The sequence below is a fragment of the Amblyomma mixtum genome, chromosome 3, assembly GCF_055824585.1.
Source record: "Amblyomma mixtum isolate Tamu chromosome 3, ASM5582458v1, whole genome shotgun sequence".
Classification (NCBI taxonomy): Eukaryota; Metazoa; Arthropoda; class Arachnida; order Ixodida; family Ixodidae; genus Amblyomma; species Amblyomma mixtum.
The window spans coordinates 207,142,389-207,159,310 of NC_143014.1; the positions used below are offsets into that span (position 1 = coordinate 207,142,389).

A 16,922-nucleotide genomic window follows, 5' to 3' on the forward strand; every position below is an offset into this window, starting at 1 on the left:
GATATCCCTTATGAGGCACAGACTAAGGAGGCCGTCTGCCCCAGTACGCTGGTAAATTAAGATAGCACCAAGACATCGGCTAAGTCGGCTGTAATTATGGGTCCTTGGATTGGCTAAAAACGACATTTGCCCGGATATTAGCTACAGCTATTATTCTCACTGTCCCGCGAGCTGGCCAATGACGACGTCTCCGAACACATTTGCTAAGGCGGCTATGCTTACGGGACTGTGAAAGGGCAGATCACGACATTCGCCAGGAAATTGGCACCCGCTAGTCAAGTACCCATCTCAGGTGTCCGCAGTCGTATGATCGGCTTCGGGAATGGGCAGCGCAACCATGGGGAGACCGAATATTATTGACATTGTCTACTTACCACTATAGTACCAATTCATACCATATCTGTCAATCTGATTTGATTCGTAGGGCAAATGATGATTAGAGGATAATATGAACGCAGCACCGCTAGAAGCGCAGTAGTGGGAATCTTGCCGCCTAAGTTCCCATCGCGCTACATGATTGTTTCCGCACTTTTTGTGGTGTCTGTTAAACCTGTCCTTCGAAATGAAACCGGTGAGCCTGTGAGGGAAACCTAGGGAGAGCATTAAGGATCCAAAAAACTTATTTAACACTTGCTCCAAATGGCCTCTAACAAAGTTGATCCTTCTTCGTTTGCTCCTGCCCCAACAGCGTCCAGCGGGGGCGTTTGCAACGCGCAAGTGTGTGGAGCGTTGCGACAGCGCAGTTCTGAGCGCCAAACGACGTATTCCCGGACCGTAAACTTGGTTCTCTTGACCTCATTTCCACCCTCTGGGTCCCTTCCACACAGCTGCCACGTCCGTCTTTTTTTCAGAATCCCCTTCTCCGCCTTCCCAAACAACAAGCCAGCACGGCAGGCCCTTGAACTCAGAGAATGCGGGTCCGGAAGAGCCTGTTCCATGAGTTGAGGAGAATGAGACAAATCGCAGACTCAGGGTCGTATACTACGGCTCCACTCGTTGCTACGGATGGTACGGGCATGCCTGATAGCAGCGGCATGTCCGGTGACTTATACTGGGATTTCTATCGTGGCTCGCCCGGACGCTGGACATCAGAAGGGCGCTAAGGGTTGCCCTTATATATGTAAAAAAAAAAAAGCTAATTGTTGCCATGTGATAGGGAAAAAATGCTTTTAAAGCTAAGCCAGTTCTCAAACTTTTCTGACCGTTGCATAAAACTGCAGTGCTGCTACCGTCAAGAATAGTAGGCCTCACAGGTGCACAACGAAGCTACGACATCGAAGGAGCGTAGGCCAACGGTTATAGACTCGATCTCCGCTTTCCGGAACAGCGCTGGCATCGACAGCGATGCTCATCGATTGACGGGAAAGCAAGCTTTCCCGCCGCGCTCACACAGCGGCGGCCTCGTGCAAAACGCGCGCCTTCCGCGGCCGCACGCTATCTCCGCTCGAGCTGCCGCCACACTGTCGCTGCTGCCGGTTGATCAATCGATCAACATCCGGGCCCGCGCGGGAAGGCCCGCCCCGGCTCGCGCGTGCGCACAGCGCCGGACGCGTCGTTGCCGGCGCCGCCGCTCGGACCACGTATCGACCCCCGGCGCGAGCGTCCCGGGTCCCGCTAGTTCACGCGGTCACGAAGGACAGCGTTGCCTCCTTCGCGCCTCCACGGAGAAAGCCGCTGCTGCTGCCGCCACCACCGCGCCGTGTGCCATGTCCGACCTCGCCGAGCGCTCTTCCGGTTAGAAAAGCGCGCGCCTGCCGCCGTAAGCAGAGTGCGTTTGCACCGCGGTGCTCGGCAAGCTAAACCCACCGCCCGTGGGCTCCTTCGAGTCGCGCTAAGGCCTGCGCTTTCCGGCGGTTTCGCGCGACTCGGCCCGGTCCACCGCTGCAAAGGAGGCCCCGGCGCTCTGCGCTTGTATATAGACACTCCTCCCGCGTGAACTACGTACTGCTCTGTGCACGCCTCGAGTGCGCGCGCGCTTCGCTGAAGGGCCGTGTGCACGGGACTGCTGCTGCCCTGTCGTCTGCTCGCGAGAAGAGACTTTTTCTCCCGTGATCCACAACGATGGCCGTCGCCAGCAGTACGCAAGTATCCCTCGTAGGAGTTGTTCTCTTCACGCTGATGTTTGTACACAAAGGTAAGCGCGCCCTGATGCGCCTTCAATTGCGTTCATTTTTCCCTCTCCCAAGATTCGTGGCTTTCTTCCGCGCAGTAAGCGAAGGGCTAAACGCTCTCGCAGCGCGCCGAGCGGTGTTGCAACTTTTGGGGAAAAGGTCACCGCCTATGGGTCGGTCGCCGGGGATATAGGTCAAAAGTCGCGGCGGAAAGTTCTGCAGAGCATGGAAGGATATGGGCATGCTAGAGCGTGTAATGCAAGTTAGCGTCTTTTCGTCGTCGCTAAGGCAACAACAAGCACTGCGTTCAGGTCATGGCAGAGGGTGCATCTTGGAAACTGGCGGGCTCCTCTTCGGGAGGAAAAAGGAAAAAAAAAAGAAAAAATCTGCTAAAGGCCATGCGGCGTTCGAGTTGAGGGCGCATTTTCGGCGCAGTGTTGCTCGAAACACTCGCCTTTCTGACCTTGGAATGTCTCTCGGCCAGTTCGTGAGCGTATCACCGGCAGCTTTCTCGCCGTTTTATATCAAACCTCTTTGCGGTCGCTTTTTCGGAAATTAAAAGAAAAGGATAAAAATTGTGGACTGCGAATGCCCGGCTGACCTGCTCCTTCGTTAGGCCTAGACGTGACCTTTAAGGCTGGCTTCAATAAGCCGTTTCGATCAGCTTATATACGCTGCTCATATGCACCACAACGATCTATATACGACGAGCCAAGATTCTTCCGGGCTCCACCAAGTCGACGCCATTTTATTTTTATTTTTGAGCGCTTCCATGGATATTTGTTTTTGTTCGCTCATGGCCGGTATTTTAAGGGGTTTACGACGTCCAGATAACATCTGTCGTTGCGAGTTTATGGCCTGAAGCAGATAGCCTGTTCGAGGGTCAAGCAACTTGGAGGAGCTGTGAATATACTGCGGCGATTAGTTATCTTTTCCTCAGATCTGTCTATGCGCTTTCAGAAAGTGCAGACGTGCGAAACTCCTCGGCCATCAGCGAAAATTGAACGCCTGTGGAGTCCGGAGGAGTCCCCCGTACATAGAGCAGAAATATAAATGCCCTACTCTGGAAATTTGCCGAGGTCTTCCGCCAAGTTTACGTTGCTTGTTACTTCGCCGCTCGACGGCACCGGTTGCTGTTTGTGTACGACTGTTTGCCACTTTTTCGCAGCGTTCTTGGAGTGCTTCGTGACGACAGCCTCAATGATAGCGTGCAGCATTGGCAAGCCCGTCGGCGTAGAAATAAGCTGCAAAGAAAGAAAAATGAAGTTTCAAAACAGAGTGCCCAGCCTTGGAGGCTTCCTTGGCCTATGACCCAATGAAGCCTTGAAAGCCGAGCGTAAGTGCTACTCGCCGTATGAAACAAACAGAATGCATGTGCGAAGGGTTAATTGAAGGGGTACGGGAGAGGTCGTTGCCCTGCACCGGACGTTGTTAGGCTGATGATGATGATGTGTACAGCACAGATGGAAAAAGAAAAGAAATAAAACACAGATGCTGACTGCAACGAAAATGAAAATCTTTGAGGTTGCTAACATCGAAATGAACTAACCTATTGCGAGTTGCTTACGCTAAGGTTTCCATTCTTTTCTTGGACTTCAGAGCCGGGCTGATCACGTTTTTCCTGTTCAGTGTGACGACTAGTGCCATTCTTTTTTTTTTTTTTGTGCGCCTGAAGGACGGACCTACGGCCGAATAAACGTAATCGATGACGACAAAACCTTGAAAGCGCCACTTTGTGACGTCCGCGAGCAGAGGCAGCGCCAAGCGAAGGCGATAGGCGAAAAAATATTTTTCCAGCGCTTCCTTCTGCCCCTGGCAGTCGGCCCCTCTTAGGCCGCCTCAGTGGTAAGCGAATATGCGAAACTGTCCCGCTGCAGCACTTTGTTCATTTTGTTTATTTCATCGTCACAGGGAGCAGCGAGAGAGAGAGAAGAGGCATCATGCCTACTCATATCCCCCCCCCCCCCCCCCTTTCGTCTTCTAAGCGCTACCCTACTATGCATATCCTGGCTCCGTCCCGATTTGCGAACATATCCGTGGGTCCGGTTTGAGGGGCGCGGCGCTGCACGCGGCCAAAAAATGGACCATCGATGAGTGGTCCTTGTGCGTCTAATATAGTCTGGGTCTCCTTGCGCTTAGCCGCCTGCAGCTATAGAAATGAACTTATGGTGCACGAAAGTGCTTTGCATCAGTGCGAAATCTCTCTGAATTTAAGCGTGGCACTGAAAAGCGGAAGTTTCGTGAATTATTTCGTCTTACACGAACTCGTCAAATGTTCGAGTGCAACGGAGTTTTCTGTGCCTTGTATGAGTATTTTATTTTTCGAGAGAATGGTCGGGGGAATTTCTGTTGTAAGGTCACCCATAGTGTTCACAGACCTGACAGGCAACAGGGCTATATGTTTTAAAAAATAGCATGTACCGACAAGAGGAACTGTTTGTCATATGGTGACAACTTGGTTTACCGGTGTGTTCGCTTCTAGTATGCCGATTTAAAAAAAAAAAAAAGCGGCGGCGAAAGCAGTTTGCGTGTATAGTGGATGATACTCAATTCAGGTAGTGCCTCTTAACTTCTTTTTCTTTTTTTGTTCAGTTGTGTGTCCCAAGGGAATAGGAGATACTGGCGAATGGCCGCCGTCATAGCAACGACGTTGCAAGCGTCTGTGCCAGCTTGGTTGCCATGACGGCGGCTACGGTCCTTAGGCTTAGCGGCGTTTAGCCGTGCTTTTAAGCGGCAGCCCACCTCATTGAGCTACTTGTATATTATGTGTAAATCCGGGAATACCGACTCCAGAGACCGTACGTAGGTTCCATCGCTGACACATGTGAACGCTCTGTTCGCCGGAAAAATGAACTCACCCCGCGTTCCTTCCATGCATGACCTTTACCCTTAGATACGACGTTGAAAGCTCTGAATTTCGGATCGCTTTCGGAAATAAACGCCTGAGCCGTTTGCATTCAAATCAACCACGCAAAATCGCTGTATTGTGGCCTATTGTGTCTGTTGCGCTATACGACAGTTTTACTTTCCTGGTTCTTTGCTACACGCTAGATATAATGAATCCATATTACGTATGTTCAAATGACGGACTGCGTAGTTGACCGCAATGGTGAGTGTTGGCTGCTTTATCGCGCGAAGAGCCCGAAAGTGCATCTTGCAAGGAGTACATCGAGCCGCATGAAGTGGTCATACGGCTGCTAAGCTTGACCGAGGGGTTGCACGGTCCCCCTAACTGCTAATTGTTTTAGAAAGTTTGGATCTATACGTTCATCTTGCACATGTTTTTGCAACCAGAGCTGGGAGCACTTGTTGTTCAATGCGGAACTTCACCGAGTCACATTATCACCAGGAGCGAAAAGGTAAATGAACGAGTAAAAACACTTGAGTGACAGTATTCGACACAGCGCTCGCTGGTCTCGTAAAGAGCTGGGTGAGGCCTGATAGAGCAGCTTCTGTATCTGCCGGGTGGAAAGAGACGTATGCTTAGGGTGGCAAACGTCTTTAGCCAAGTCGAACGAAATCGTGCTGCCTCTCCTTTGCAACATTGTATATAGGCAGATGACGCAGCATCGGGCACACAATTCACACTAATGTTGTCTGACCGATTTTCGCTAACATTGAAAGGTCGAAAACACACCTGTCTTGAGCGGAGGTTCAGTTGCTGTGCGTTAGATGGGAGTTACAAAGATAGCCAGCTGAATTAGTTGCTGCGCGACGGACTCTACTGGAATCTGTCGCATGTGCAAGCACCTGCGTCAGGTTCAAGTACGTGATTTGAACTCTTGAAAGCTTTTTACGCACTTTAGTTTTTTTTTTTTGTTACTCACTCGCACTGGCAAAATCGCTGACAAATAACACTTCTGATTCGTCCCTTTTTGAGTTGGGTTCGGTACGCGCCAGAGTGAAAACATTTGCATCGCTGGAAAATTATTGCATTTTAGGACGCCTCGATGATGATAGCCGCATTTGGGTATGCGCCGGGTTCACTGGCTGCTGAACGTTACCCCCTTCTCACTTGCTTCTCTTCGAGGCAGGGAGCGGGCATGCCCTCTTTGGCTGCTTTCGTGGTTTAAGGAGCCGCCGCAGTCAGCCGCTTTTGATGCTTTACGTGCCGCGGCACTTAGCAGCTTCTGTTTTTCATGCCGGGAAGGGCTCTCAGCGCCCATCTCGGATGTTTGATGCGTCATAGAGCCTCTCTACTCGTCGGCCTTGGCGACGCGTTTGGTCGCCTTCACGCCTTCGTCAGCGGCTACGTAAAGCCGTGGTTGGGGACATCGGCGTCTCTGTCTGTCACTTGACTCAACCGGCTCAAATGCACGGCCACGGCGGAAGCCTGGCAATGAGCATTTGGAACCCGGAACGAATGGATGATAGATGGCGAAGGAGACGACGATCTGCGATGCGAAGCTCGAGAGACTACCAGCTACTAAGGGAGCAAACAAAGAAACAAACAAACGCATCGCGATAGCCCATTACTGTACCTATCCCCTTCGGTGGCGATTTTAGAAATACGGACTAGAAAATTTTGAGTTTATCGAGAATATATCTGTGTTAGTTACCAGAATACATTGCAACGCAAAGATTAGGTCCTGCGAACAATTCTGCACAGTGCGCCTGAATTTCAATTTCCTTTCAATTTTTCGCGGGCTCAGTCCCTGTGGCAGCGGACGTATTTCGACGGGGTTCAAATACGAAAACACCCGTGCGCTGTGTAATGTCAGTGCGGGTTACAGTGGTCTAAATTAATCCGGAGCCCTCTACTACGGCGTCCCTCACAGCCCATGCGTCGCTTGGGGACGTTAAACCCCACAATTCACAATTCCATTGAACTTTGCTATGTGTCAAGCTTCACAGTTAAAGAAATGAAGTCCCTCAGTTAATTTGATGTTTCAGTTATTTGAGAAAAAGGCGCAAATATCAGAGAATTTCACATGTTGCTGTGGTGTGATATATGGGATTTACCGTCCCAAAACGACACATGCGCGGGTGAGTGGAGGGCCCTGGTTAAATTTTCATCACTTGGGGTTATTTACTGCGCAGTGCAACGCACAAAGGACGGGCGTCTTGCATTTCGCCTCCATCGAAACACGGCCGGTGCGGCTGTAATTGAACCGCGTCCTCGGGCTCAGCAGCCGAGCGCCCTAACAACGAGCCACCGTGGCGGGTGCACAATTTACTACGAAAGTGGTAAAAGCAGTGCTTCACGGCTGGTAAAGAAAGAGTCACACTTCTGGCAGCAAAGTCGGGATTTCTGAGTGCATCCGTTGTTTTTGCATCTTTGGGCCAATTTCGTGTAGACATATCTCGGACGGAGGAGCCTATCTTTATTGGGGAGTTTGTGGGCAACGGTGGAGAGATACGGGCTCTCCGCGAACAACTCGGTGCTAGGGCGCTCGGCTATCGAACCGGAGTCCCCGGGTTCGAACCCGACCGCGGCGGCCGCGTTTCGATGGAGGCGAAACGCAAAAGGCGCCCGTGTGCCATGCGATGTCAGTGCATGTTCAAGATCCGCAGGTGGTCGAAATTATTCCGGAGACCTCCGCTACTGCACCTCTTTCTCTCTTTCCTCTTTCACTCCCACCTCCCCTTCCCTAAAGGCGCGGTTGAGGTGTCCACCGAGAATTGAGACGCCACGATTTTTTTGTAACTCGGTGCAACGTTGCTCGGTCTGTTCTTCTTGAGTGGGAGGGGTCTAGAAGACCTGTAACGCACAAAACGCGCTTCAAATCGATATAGGTTGCATAAGTCGCGCAAGTAATTAAATTGCGTAGGTTCTCCAAAGTTGTGGGCGTTTGGGCGCTATCTAAACGTTTGTACACACAATTTTTTTTTTCTCGTCATTTTACCGCTATCGTTTCGATGACGCCCATATTAAATGATATAGGGGAAAACCCGACGCTCACATCAGTTAATGGTAATAATAATGTTTTCCGTTCGAATGGCACGGCGGCAAAAACTGCGTACTCGCGTGCTGCCCCTTAGAACCCGCAGGCATGACTCTTGACTGATTGTTTGTTTTAAACCTTCGCATTTCGAAGTGAAATGGTGCCAATAAAACACTTGCGATTCGTCTACGAATGGCTACGGGGCCTAAAGAATTGCAAAACGGGGCTGCTGTCTTTGCGGTAGCGCTGGTTCGAATTTCGCTTGGAACTTTATGTACGTTGAAAGTACATTCTGACGCAAGCCTTTGGAATATTTCGGGTAACTATGTTCGCCTAAGTTTGCCGCGAATGGGAGGGTGAGCTAGAAGCATTCATTGCTTTTAAAAGTTCGGTAGCATTTTAACGTAGGTAAACCGAGCAGACGTACGAAAGCATGTTTAGCCTGGTTAGCGCATGGTTTTGCTTTGCTGGGTCGTCGGTACGTCTGGTGACGATATTAGTTCAATAGTAGTGAAGGGTGCTTTATTTGGACGTGCGAAGCGCCGGCGACGAATACTCTTACGCAAGTAATCGATGAAGCAGCGGGGCGAGAGGAAGGGTAACAAGGAGCAGTTCTCCAGCACGAAGGTCAGCCGACCGCTTCAAGAGCTTCGTCGACGGCGTCGGCGCATTCCAGTAGTATCAATTGACGAAGACAACAATGTGCGATGCACACAGCGCCAGAGTTTATATATTAGTTCCATAGTAGTAGTAGTTGATGAAGACCACGATGTGCAGTGCACAGCGCAAGAGTGTTCTGCAGTTTACCACTAGGCGTGATCGGCTGCGGCGACAGCATAATGCTCTCGTGCAGTGGCCAGCGAAGCTGATCTATACTGTTACAAAAAAAAAAAAAAACAAAACGCCCAAATGGGAGTAAATGGCTTGTCCTCTGGCGCACACCCAAAAGGAAGTTTCATTTAGTCCATATAAATGGAGTTTTTTGTTTACTCACTTATACAAGGCAGGTATTCACTAGGACGAGGGAGTATTTTTACTACCCACAGAAATGGAACCCAAAAATGGCGCCATGTTTATTTATCCTCATTCAGGCTCGTTCTTACAGCAGTGCTAGCGGTGGAAACGGGCAGTATCTGCTGGGGCCGCCGGCAACCTGACTTGGGAAACGGCGCTGCCCTAATGTGAATGATCGTAGATAAAGCGATGAAACATTAGAATAAAGAGTTCAAAACTGAAAAGGAGCCTCGGTGTAGTTTTCGTCGTCATGCACCACCCTATATTTGACCAAAAACCATAGCAGAATAAGTTTAAAATGAGAACACCCCTGAGGGTATTTTGGTATGACAGTTTTTGCTTTCATATTCACTTCTTTAATGCTTGGCTTTTCAATAAGACTGAGGAAAAATGTAGGCTCATCAGCTTAGTCAAGAGCTCAGCGTTGAAACTATGTCCTATCACAGTTCTATGTTCTTGGAACACACTATAATCTGCTGCAACAAAACGCGAGAACCACACTGGAAAAAGACTGTTTGGAATTCGGCCTTAGCGGGGGCTCTAACTGGATGGCGACACTAACAAAGAAAGGTAAGGTGGCGACACTAACAAAGGAAGGTAAGGTATGGTTCGCATTTTCAACTTATTCTGCTCTGGTTTTTAGTCAACTATAGCGCGGTGAATGACCGCGAAAACTACTCTGATACCCCTTTTCCGGTCTGAACTATATATTCTACTGTTACATCGCTTTATCTACGACAACAGGCAACCAAAAGAGCTCGCAAAGCGTAAGCAGGCGATAAGCCGACGACTCCTGCCGCGTCCGCCTACGCCGCCGCTGGGCTTGCAACGGCGAAAAGAACGCGTGGCGTGCAGTCACATCAGAGCTGCGCAGTTGCCCTGGCTGGGTTGCCGACCGCCCCTGCAGCTTCCTGTCTGTATCCGCCGCTGGCACTGCTATAAGAATGAGCCTGAATGAAGATGAATAAGCGTGACGCCATTTTTGTGTTCCATTGCAGCGGGTAGTAGAGATTGTACTCCCTTCTACTACGAAATACCTCCCTTTCATAAGGGAGTAAATACAATGCTCCATTTGTAAGGAGTAAATGAAACGTCCTTTTGGGCGTGTCTAGAAGACAAGCCATTTACTCCCATTTGGGCGTTTTTTGGCTTAGTGCGTAGTTTACAGTGCGCTCCCGCCACCGCGGGCTCGAATTGCAGTTGCGGCAGTATCTATTTTATTTATTTATGCTTTGACCAAGGTCACCCTCAAGGTCAAGCTTCACAGAATCTCGATGACCTGGTTCGAACTCGAGAAGTAGTGCTTTCGCACTAAAACTCACAAGCGAATGCCGAGGAGGGTCCGCAATCTTCTTACTGCCGCTGGACCCTCGCGGCTCAACAACACTAGTGCGGCAGTACCTCGACAAAGTGACCCGCTGCAGAGACGCCTACAGTGTCTGCGTACTGCCCGCTGCGTCCTGCCTTGCAATGCTGGAGCCAACCTTGCCGGGAACGGTATTACATGCGGCGTTAGTGGCCGCTCTTTCCATGGCAACGCTCAGCTGGGAATTGTTTACCATTTTAGCCCGATTGGACAAACCGGACCACTTGCTTGAATGCGTGGCGCTCATCACGGCCGGCTTGCGTTGCGGAGGCTCAGCTCAGTCAGGCGGCTCGATATTTCGTCCTTTGAATAACAGACCTATATGTAGGAAGAAAATAAGCCGCCCCCCCCCCCCCCCCCCAAAAAAAAAAAAAAAAAAAAAAAAACGTGAGTTCTCAATGCAGGATCCTTTGCGGTCCTTCCGACTTCAAAGCTGGCCCTTATCGCTTGCGGGATCACTTTGCTGTTCTCTGGGGTGGCTAAATAACTGATACCGCGATCTCGGTAGTTCACAATGGCACGCGCTCGCCCTTTGACTCCAAGAATAGCCGGAACCTTTAACTAGACTATTAATTAAGATAGCATAACGCTTGGACAGAAGGGAATGGAAAGGACGACTCCGGTGGGTGCGTCGCCTTTATGGCTGCCCAAATAAACAATCGGCGCTAGCTGGCTGTAAGCTCGAGACCATTCTCGAAATCGTTAGCTGAAGGCGGCAAAGTGTCCCATCAACAGTTAAAACTCGCGTGCAAATGCGAACAAGCCTGCGGCGGACTGAAACAATCGCTACGGCCGCAGTTGGCATGAGCGGGTGACATCGCCGGTGGTGTGCAAGAACGAGCACCGGGCGGCGTCCGCACTTGTGCAGTGGCCTCGTGAAGCGCGCTCAGACTCCGGGGTGGGTCAGGAGCCACGCCCCTCCTCGGCTGTGGCGGCACCCCGGGCCCGCAGCCGCTCTCTCAATGGCCGCCGCGGGCCATTAGGCCACCGGCAGACGGCCGCGGATCCGACGGCAGTGCCTACGGCGGTCTGTGCTCACGACGGACGTGCCCGCGCGCCACTTCCTCGCGATCCACTTGTTCTTCCACTCTCGCGATTGGAGCGCCTTATAGAATATTCTATCGCGCCGGTGTACGGTTCTTGGCAACTGGCGGGCCCAGGATGGACTCGGAGTTCTCCTTCGTTCTTTAATTAGACGCGAGTGCTCAGGTGTTGGTGACTGTACCACACCTTTTCATGCGGCTGAAATTGTTCGCCGCAAGCAACCGACATACTAAGCCATGAAGGTTACGATCGATTCAGAGAGCAGCCAGAATACGGACACTGACAGACGGTATGCTGATAAGGATCAATCAATCAATCAATCAATAAATCAATCAATCAATCAATCAATCAATCAATCAATCAATCAATCAATCAATCAATCGGTCAGTTAGTTAGTCTCTATTTCAATCAGTCAGTAAATAAATCAAGAAATCATTCCATAAGTAAATCAATCAGTGGAAACTAAATAAACATGCACTTTTCGGGGTAGCTTGCGATGAGAAGTATATAGCTTTACAGATTTCCTGAAATTAGGCACCGAGTGGTGCGGGAAATCCACGTCTGCACAGAAGTTACGTAGCCACCGGGTCACAAAGTGAGATAATAAACGTCACCGTCAAAGAACTAATTAGCTAAAATCGGTTAATGAACTGTTTAGTGACTCCAATACGCGTGAATGTTTATATTTGAAGTTTTATTTTAATGTTTATATTTGAAGGTAGCCATATTCCTACACAATTCCATTTTACAGAATTCTCCTAGCATTTTGTAGAATCCTCCAGGTTTCGAGCTCGATCCGCGTTACTGCGCACGCAAGCCGATGAGGATTGGTGCGTAAATCCTACCGGTGTGTCGCGGCGTTTAGTTTGCCAACGGCACAGAACATCCGGTGAAGCTGACAACTGTTTCCCTCTCACTTTCGGCCATCGGAGTGGAAGAGAAGCCCTACGCAACAGCTGCGTCACAGTAGGGAGGAGTTTCGCGCCGACTTTCACCGCTTTGCATGCTCAATTACGTGAAATCACTGGAAAATTTCGGAGGCCAATATCTCAGAACATGCGTTCACTAGAAGAATCCTACCAAATTGAGCAGTCTAGAAATTCGGCTGCCTTTGTGCTTCCAATATAAAGATTCACTCTACCGGCAGTGGTTAAAAAGTTCATAAATATATTTCTGTTAATTAGGCGCCTGACGGCGACAATTGTCGCCTCAGTGCGTGTCCCCCTGGCCGCATAACTTACGTAAATATATAGATTTCACGCATCGCTCAGTTCTTAATGTTAAGAAATCGGTAGAGCTTAATTTTCATCGCACTGTACTGTTTTTCTATAGGCAATCGGGCAAAGCCTGCCCTTGTACTACGTCTTGAAACCACAACCTAATGCCGTGAGGCGGGGTTGGCCTATCAAGAAGGCGCAGTTTATCCTCATGTCTAAGTCTAATGTCGTGCGTGTCGGGACACATTAGCGGGATTCCACAAATGAGAATCTCAGAATGCGTCTCATCTTGATGTGCTTCCGACCTTTCGCCAGTCGTGACTACCCGTGGGCATGACGTATTGAGAACGGCGAAGCTATTTCAAGTGTACTCAACGAGCAGGCACCGAGGCCATAAGATGTACCGCACCCTAAATTTACGTGCTTTATACTCTCGCCGTCTATGCCTTGAGCGTTGCCTCCTAATTTTTTGAGAAGATTACATTATATTACTGAGGTGAATGAAGAAGCGGCAGCCATAAATCTCAGATTTGGTGGTGCAGACACGCTTCTGGATTAACCTCTGCGAAGTTATTAACCTGCATCGATGCCCGTCTTCTGGACTTAGCGACCCGATGTTATATTACACGCGTTCGGTGCGCCTTTTAACGGAGGTGAAGCGCATTTTTTTTTAAATGTCTTTTTGTCCTGATAGGTTCCTGGAATTAAGTTCTTTCCCGTCGGGCACCAAAACAATTTCTTTGTAAATATGCAAGCGCTGCATGCACAAATGAGCCAATTTGGAAGAGCTTCTTGCCGCGCGAACGCCGATTTATATCAAGCGCGGTACAGCAACCACTTTTAGACTGAGCGCTGCGAAGTCAGGGAAAGGGGTAAAGCATCGTTTCGAGGAATACCCGCGGCGTAGAAACTCGATCGCCTTTATCACTCCCGCAGTTTACAAAACGTTTCGAGTTTGCTGGTGCCGTCAACCGCAGCTTCAGACCGACGGTCGAGTTAGCGCTGCTTCATATAGTACAACTGCGCAAAGTCCGCTATACTCGCACGTTTTCTTATTTTTTTTTCTTCGTTCGCTTTTCGCGGGTCTCGGCGCCGCGACACGCGCCGCGTGTTTTCGACACGACTTCTATCAACGCGAGCCGTGAGCGCTCGCAGAACACGGCGAAGGCAATGCACACGTGCTGCCAGGAAACCCCCCGCCATTACGGCCGCCCCTGCTGCATGCAGATCGCGCGGCTATATAGATGCCATTCCGGGACGCGGTCGCGCGCGCCCGGGCTTCCCGCGGCCGTGAAAGAAGCAACGACGACGGACGGGCGATGCGGAGCGTATTAGGTGTGATCGCGCTCCGCGATCGAAAGAGGCCTCGGTCGGAATTTCTGGTCCGCTTCTCTCCTGTTTGCGCAAACACAGCGCATTGTTTGGGAATACGGGGAATCATGAGTCCTTTCCGTGCGTGATTGCGGCGGCGGAGTTGAGCAACAAGCAAAACAAAGCGGGACCTGTATATGATAGCACCGAGTGCGTCGTCCCCCTCTCGCCACCTCGCACCCGAGGCGTAATAACAACACACCGCTTGGGCGCATATGCGCGGGTATGTAGGAGCTAGGTCCGCTGTTTTTGTTTTGCCTTGCGCTTGCGATGCTTTGGCGCGCGTTTAGGACGACATCGTGGGCGCATTTACGGCGCGCGTAAACATCGACTGCGTGGCACGAGAAGTGCTTCTGTTGCTCGGGATTCGGTGCATATTGAGTCAGAGGGCAAACTGAACCTGCTTTCGTCACGAAATGGGGATAGGGCGAGGGCATGAGAGACGCGTGGCGTTGCTTTTATTCTCTACGTGTCCTGCTTGTAGAAGTGCCGAACTTGCGCGTTAGCCCTAATTGCTGCATTCAGCTCGAGAGCGGCAGTGCGGGCACAGGCTGTGTTGCTTTCATCTGTACTTCCAAGTGCACCGTTATCTATTTCGCTTGTTTGCTCTATCCAAGGGCTTTTCAATAGCAAGGAAACAATGCGCGCGTCCTAACGCTCCAAATAACCGGCGTCACTCGAACTTATTTCTTACACCTTTACCAAAGCTAGCTTTGCTCAGTTTGACCATCTCTATCAGCAGACCTGTGCAACGCTGGGGCCATGCCAGGCTTTGATTCCGCGGTTGTCACTAATTAGACTCCTGCGACGTTGGCTGCCGCTCCGCCACGGTCGGGAGGCTCCGCAGGTCATTGGGGAAGCGACTTGCGATTTTTTATTTTTTTTAGACACCCTTCGCTCCCGTCGAAGCGATGCCAGAACAGCATTACTACAAAGGTCCGTGTTTTTTGCGCTGATTGAACAAATGAACGATGGCACCGTGGCGCTCCAACTACTCAGAACAATTATTTTTGGTGTATTTCTTCACTGTCATGCTTGCCTGATGTAGCGTGGTGCAATGCAATGTGCCCACGTGCAGGTATCGTGTATGAGGAACGCGTTTTGGCTATCGGTTTTCTCCTCTCCTTTTAATGCGGATACATTGAATGCAGTGCTGCCTTTGTCATTGAAGCTTCGATATTACAACTATTCTTTCAAGAGATTTTGGTTGGATATAAATATTTAGAAAAATATCAGGAGCGGTGAGCATGAAGCGACGAGTTAATAATTATTTTTTGTGTTGTCTTACGCAGAAACACCAATTTTGAGGTCTGAAACATAGCTAGAGCCAGGCCTGTTAAATTTAAGTTGGACTCTATATATGCTTCTGAACATCCAAGTTTTGCAGAGCACAACACCACTCGTCGGGAGCATTCATCAAAACTATACGAAGCGAAGAAAATATAGTGAACAGCAGAGGAGAAGCGGCGCCAATTTCAGCTGCATGTGGAAGACACATTGCACTTTCTTAGCTCGGTACCAACTTTCCCCTTTCTCGTTCTCTGATGACTAGCTGGAATGTTTTGAGGGGTAATTGATATCTCCAAAAGGGCAAGAATAATGACCCGCTGCAGCAGTAGCGCGTATTACATGATTGATGGTCTTCTCTAGAGTTTCGAGATGACTGTGGAAGGTATTACCCCCCCCCCCCCCCCCTGTTTTCTTTCTTTACGTCACCTATACTTCCCACTTCTGCCGCGCTCTCTTGTGTCGGCAAGGCTCCTTGATGAACGTTGCTCCTTCTGAACTTGGAAATGTTGCTGCAGCCCGTCGAGTTTCAGCGCAGTTTGGAAGTCGTTCTCAGCGAGGGAAGAAAGCAAAAATATAAACTGTGGTGAGAAATTAAGGGTGTGTCGCTGTGAGTGAGAAACGTGAAAAGTTGAAGTCGGGGTACAGATTAGACAAAAATAAATGACTCTTTCTTTCCTATTAAAACAAACAAAACAAAAACAGCGGTGAAGGTGCTGTGGACGGTTGGTGTGCGTGGATGCTTCGTTTTGCAGATCTGCCTGTTCGTAGTGGTGACATAGCCTGGAACACATCGGCGGAACTACAGAAAGAAAACAATTGCTCAACTGCCCGTTGAAATGCAGACTCGAATGGTCACTATACAGTGCATTGGTTTCTAATTTGGGAACGCTACAAGACAAAGAAATGCAGAAAACTGAGAAATATCCCTGCCAAGATTCGCTTGGAAGTGTAGCTGTTCATGCTTCGAAGGAACATCCACGACAACTATGTGTTTCCCCAGGAAGATATGTGGGAGTAAATTTAGTGCCAGAGTAAGTTTTTATAGCGGTGTACCTCTTTATAACGAATTCGAAGGGGCCTCGCGATTTCTTCGTTATAACCGTTGCTTCGTTGCACCGGTAAGCGTCGTTGGTTGCAACTGTCGCATTCCAGCGGGCCTACTTGCCACCACATGGCTGGCACAACATAGCCGGCGTTCAGTGCGTCACCGATGTGCGTCGCCGGAACGTTCGACACCCACACTTAGTGCCGACCACGTGGCCGAATAAAAGTACACATTTCTAACGCGAGCCTGTGTCTTCCGCACCCTGAATGGATTTGAGAGCCTAGAAAACGGGTCTTGGAGGAGCAATGCCGTAGAGGTCAGAGAGAGAAAGCGGGCGCGCGGCGACGATTTCGTCGCGATTACCTATTTTGGTTGGCTTTGCCGCATAGCTCACTAGCACACGGTACACAGCATTTCTTCGCATGACAGGAAAACCTTGTGGAGAATGGGTATGTCAGGCCGAAGGCTTTGATGTCAACGGAAATTCTTCCACACTTTCGTTTTCCGCCGTTTGTCACTGGGAAACCAGTGGAACCCGGATACCTTCAATCACACTAAGCACACTTCTGAACAGTTTTA

General features: G+C 49.9%; 1 protein-coding gene across 1 annotated transcript in view; it reads left to right on the top strand.

Moving 5' to 3' along the window:
* Positions 1-1,504: 1,504 nt before the first annotated feature.
* LOC149353435 (UPAR/Ly6 domain-containing protein crok-like) overlaps positions 1,505-16,922 on the top strand; it is a 110,163-nt gene continuing 94,745 nt past the window's right edge. The window contains exon 1 of the mRNA XM_089582554.1: positions 1,505-2,134. Coding sequence (XP_089438680.1) covers positions 2,062-2,134 — 73 coding nt within the window. The 5' untranslated portion in view covers positions 1,505-2,061. The remainder of the gene's footprint in view (positions 2,135-16,922) is intronic.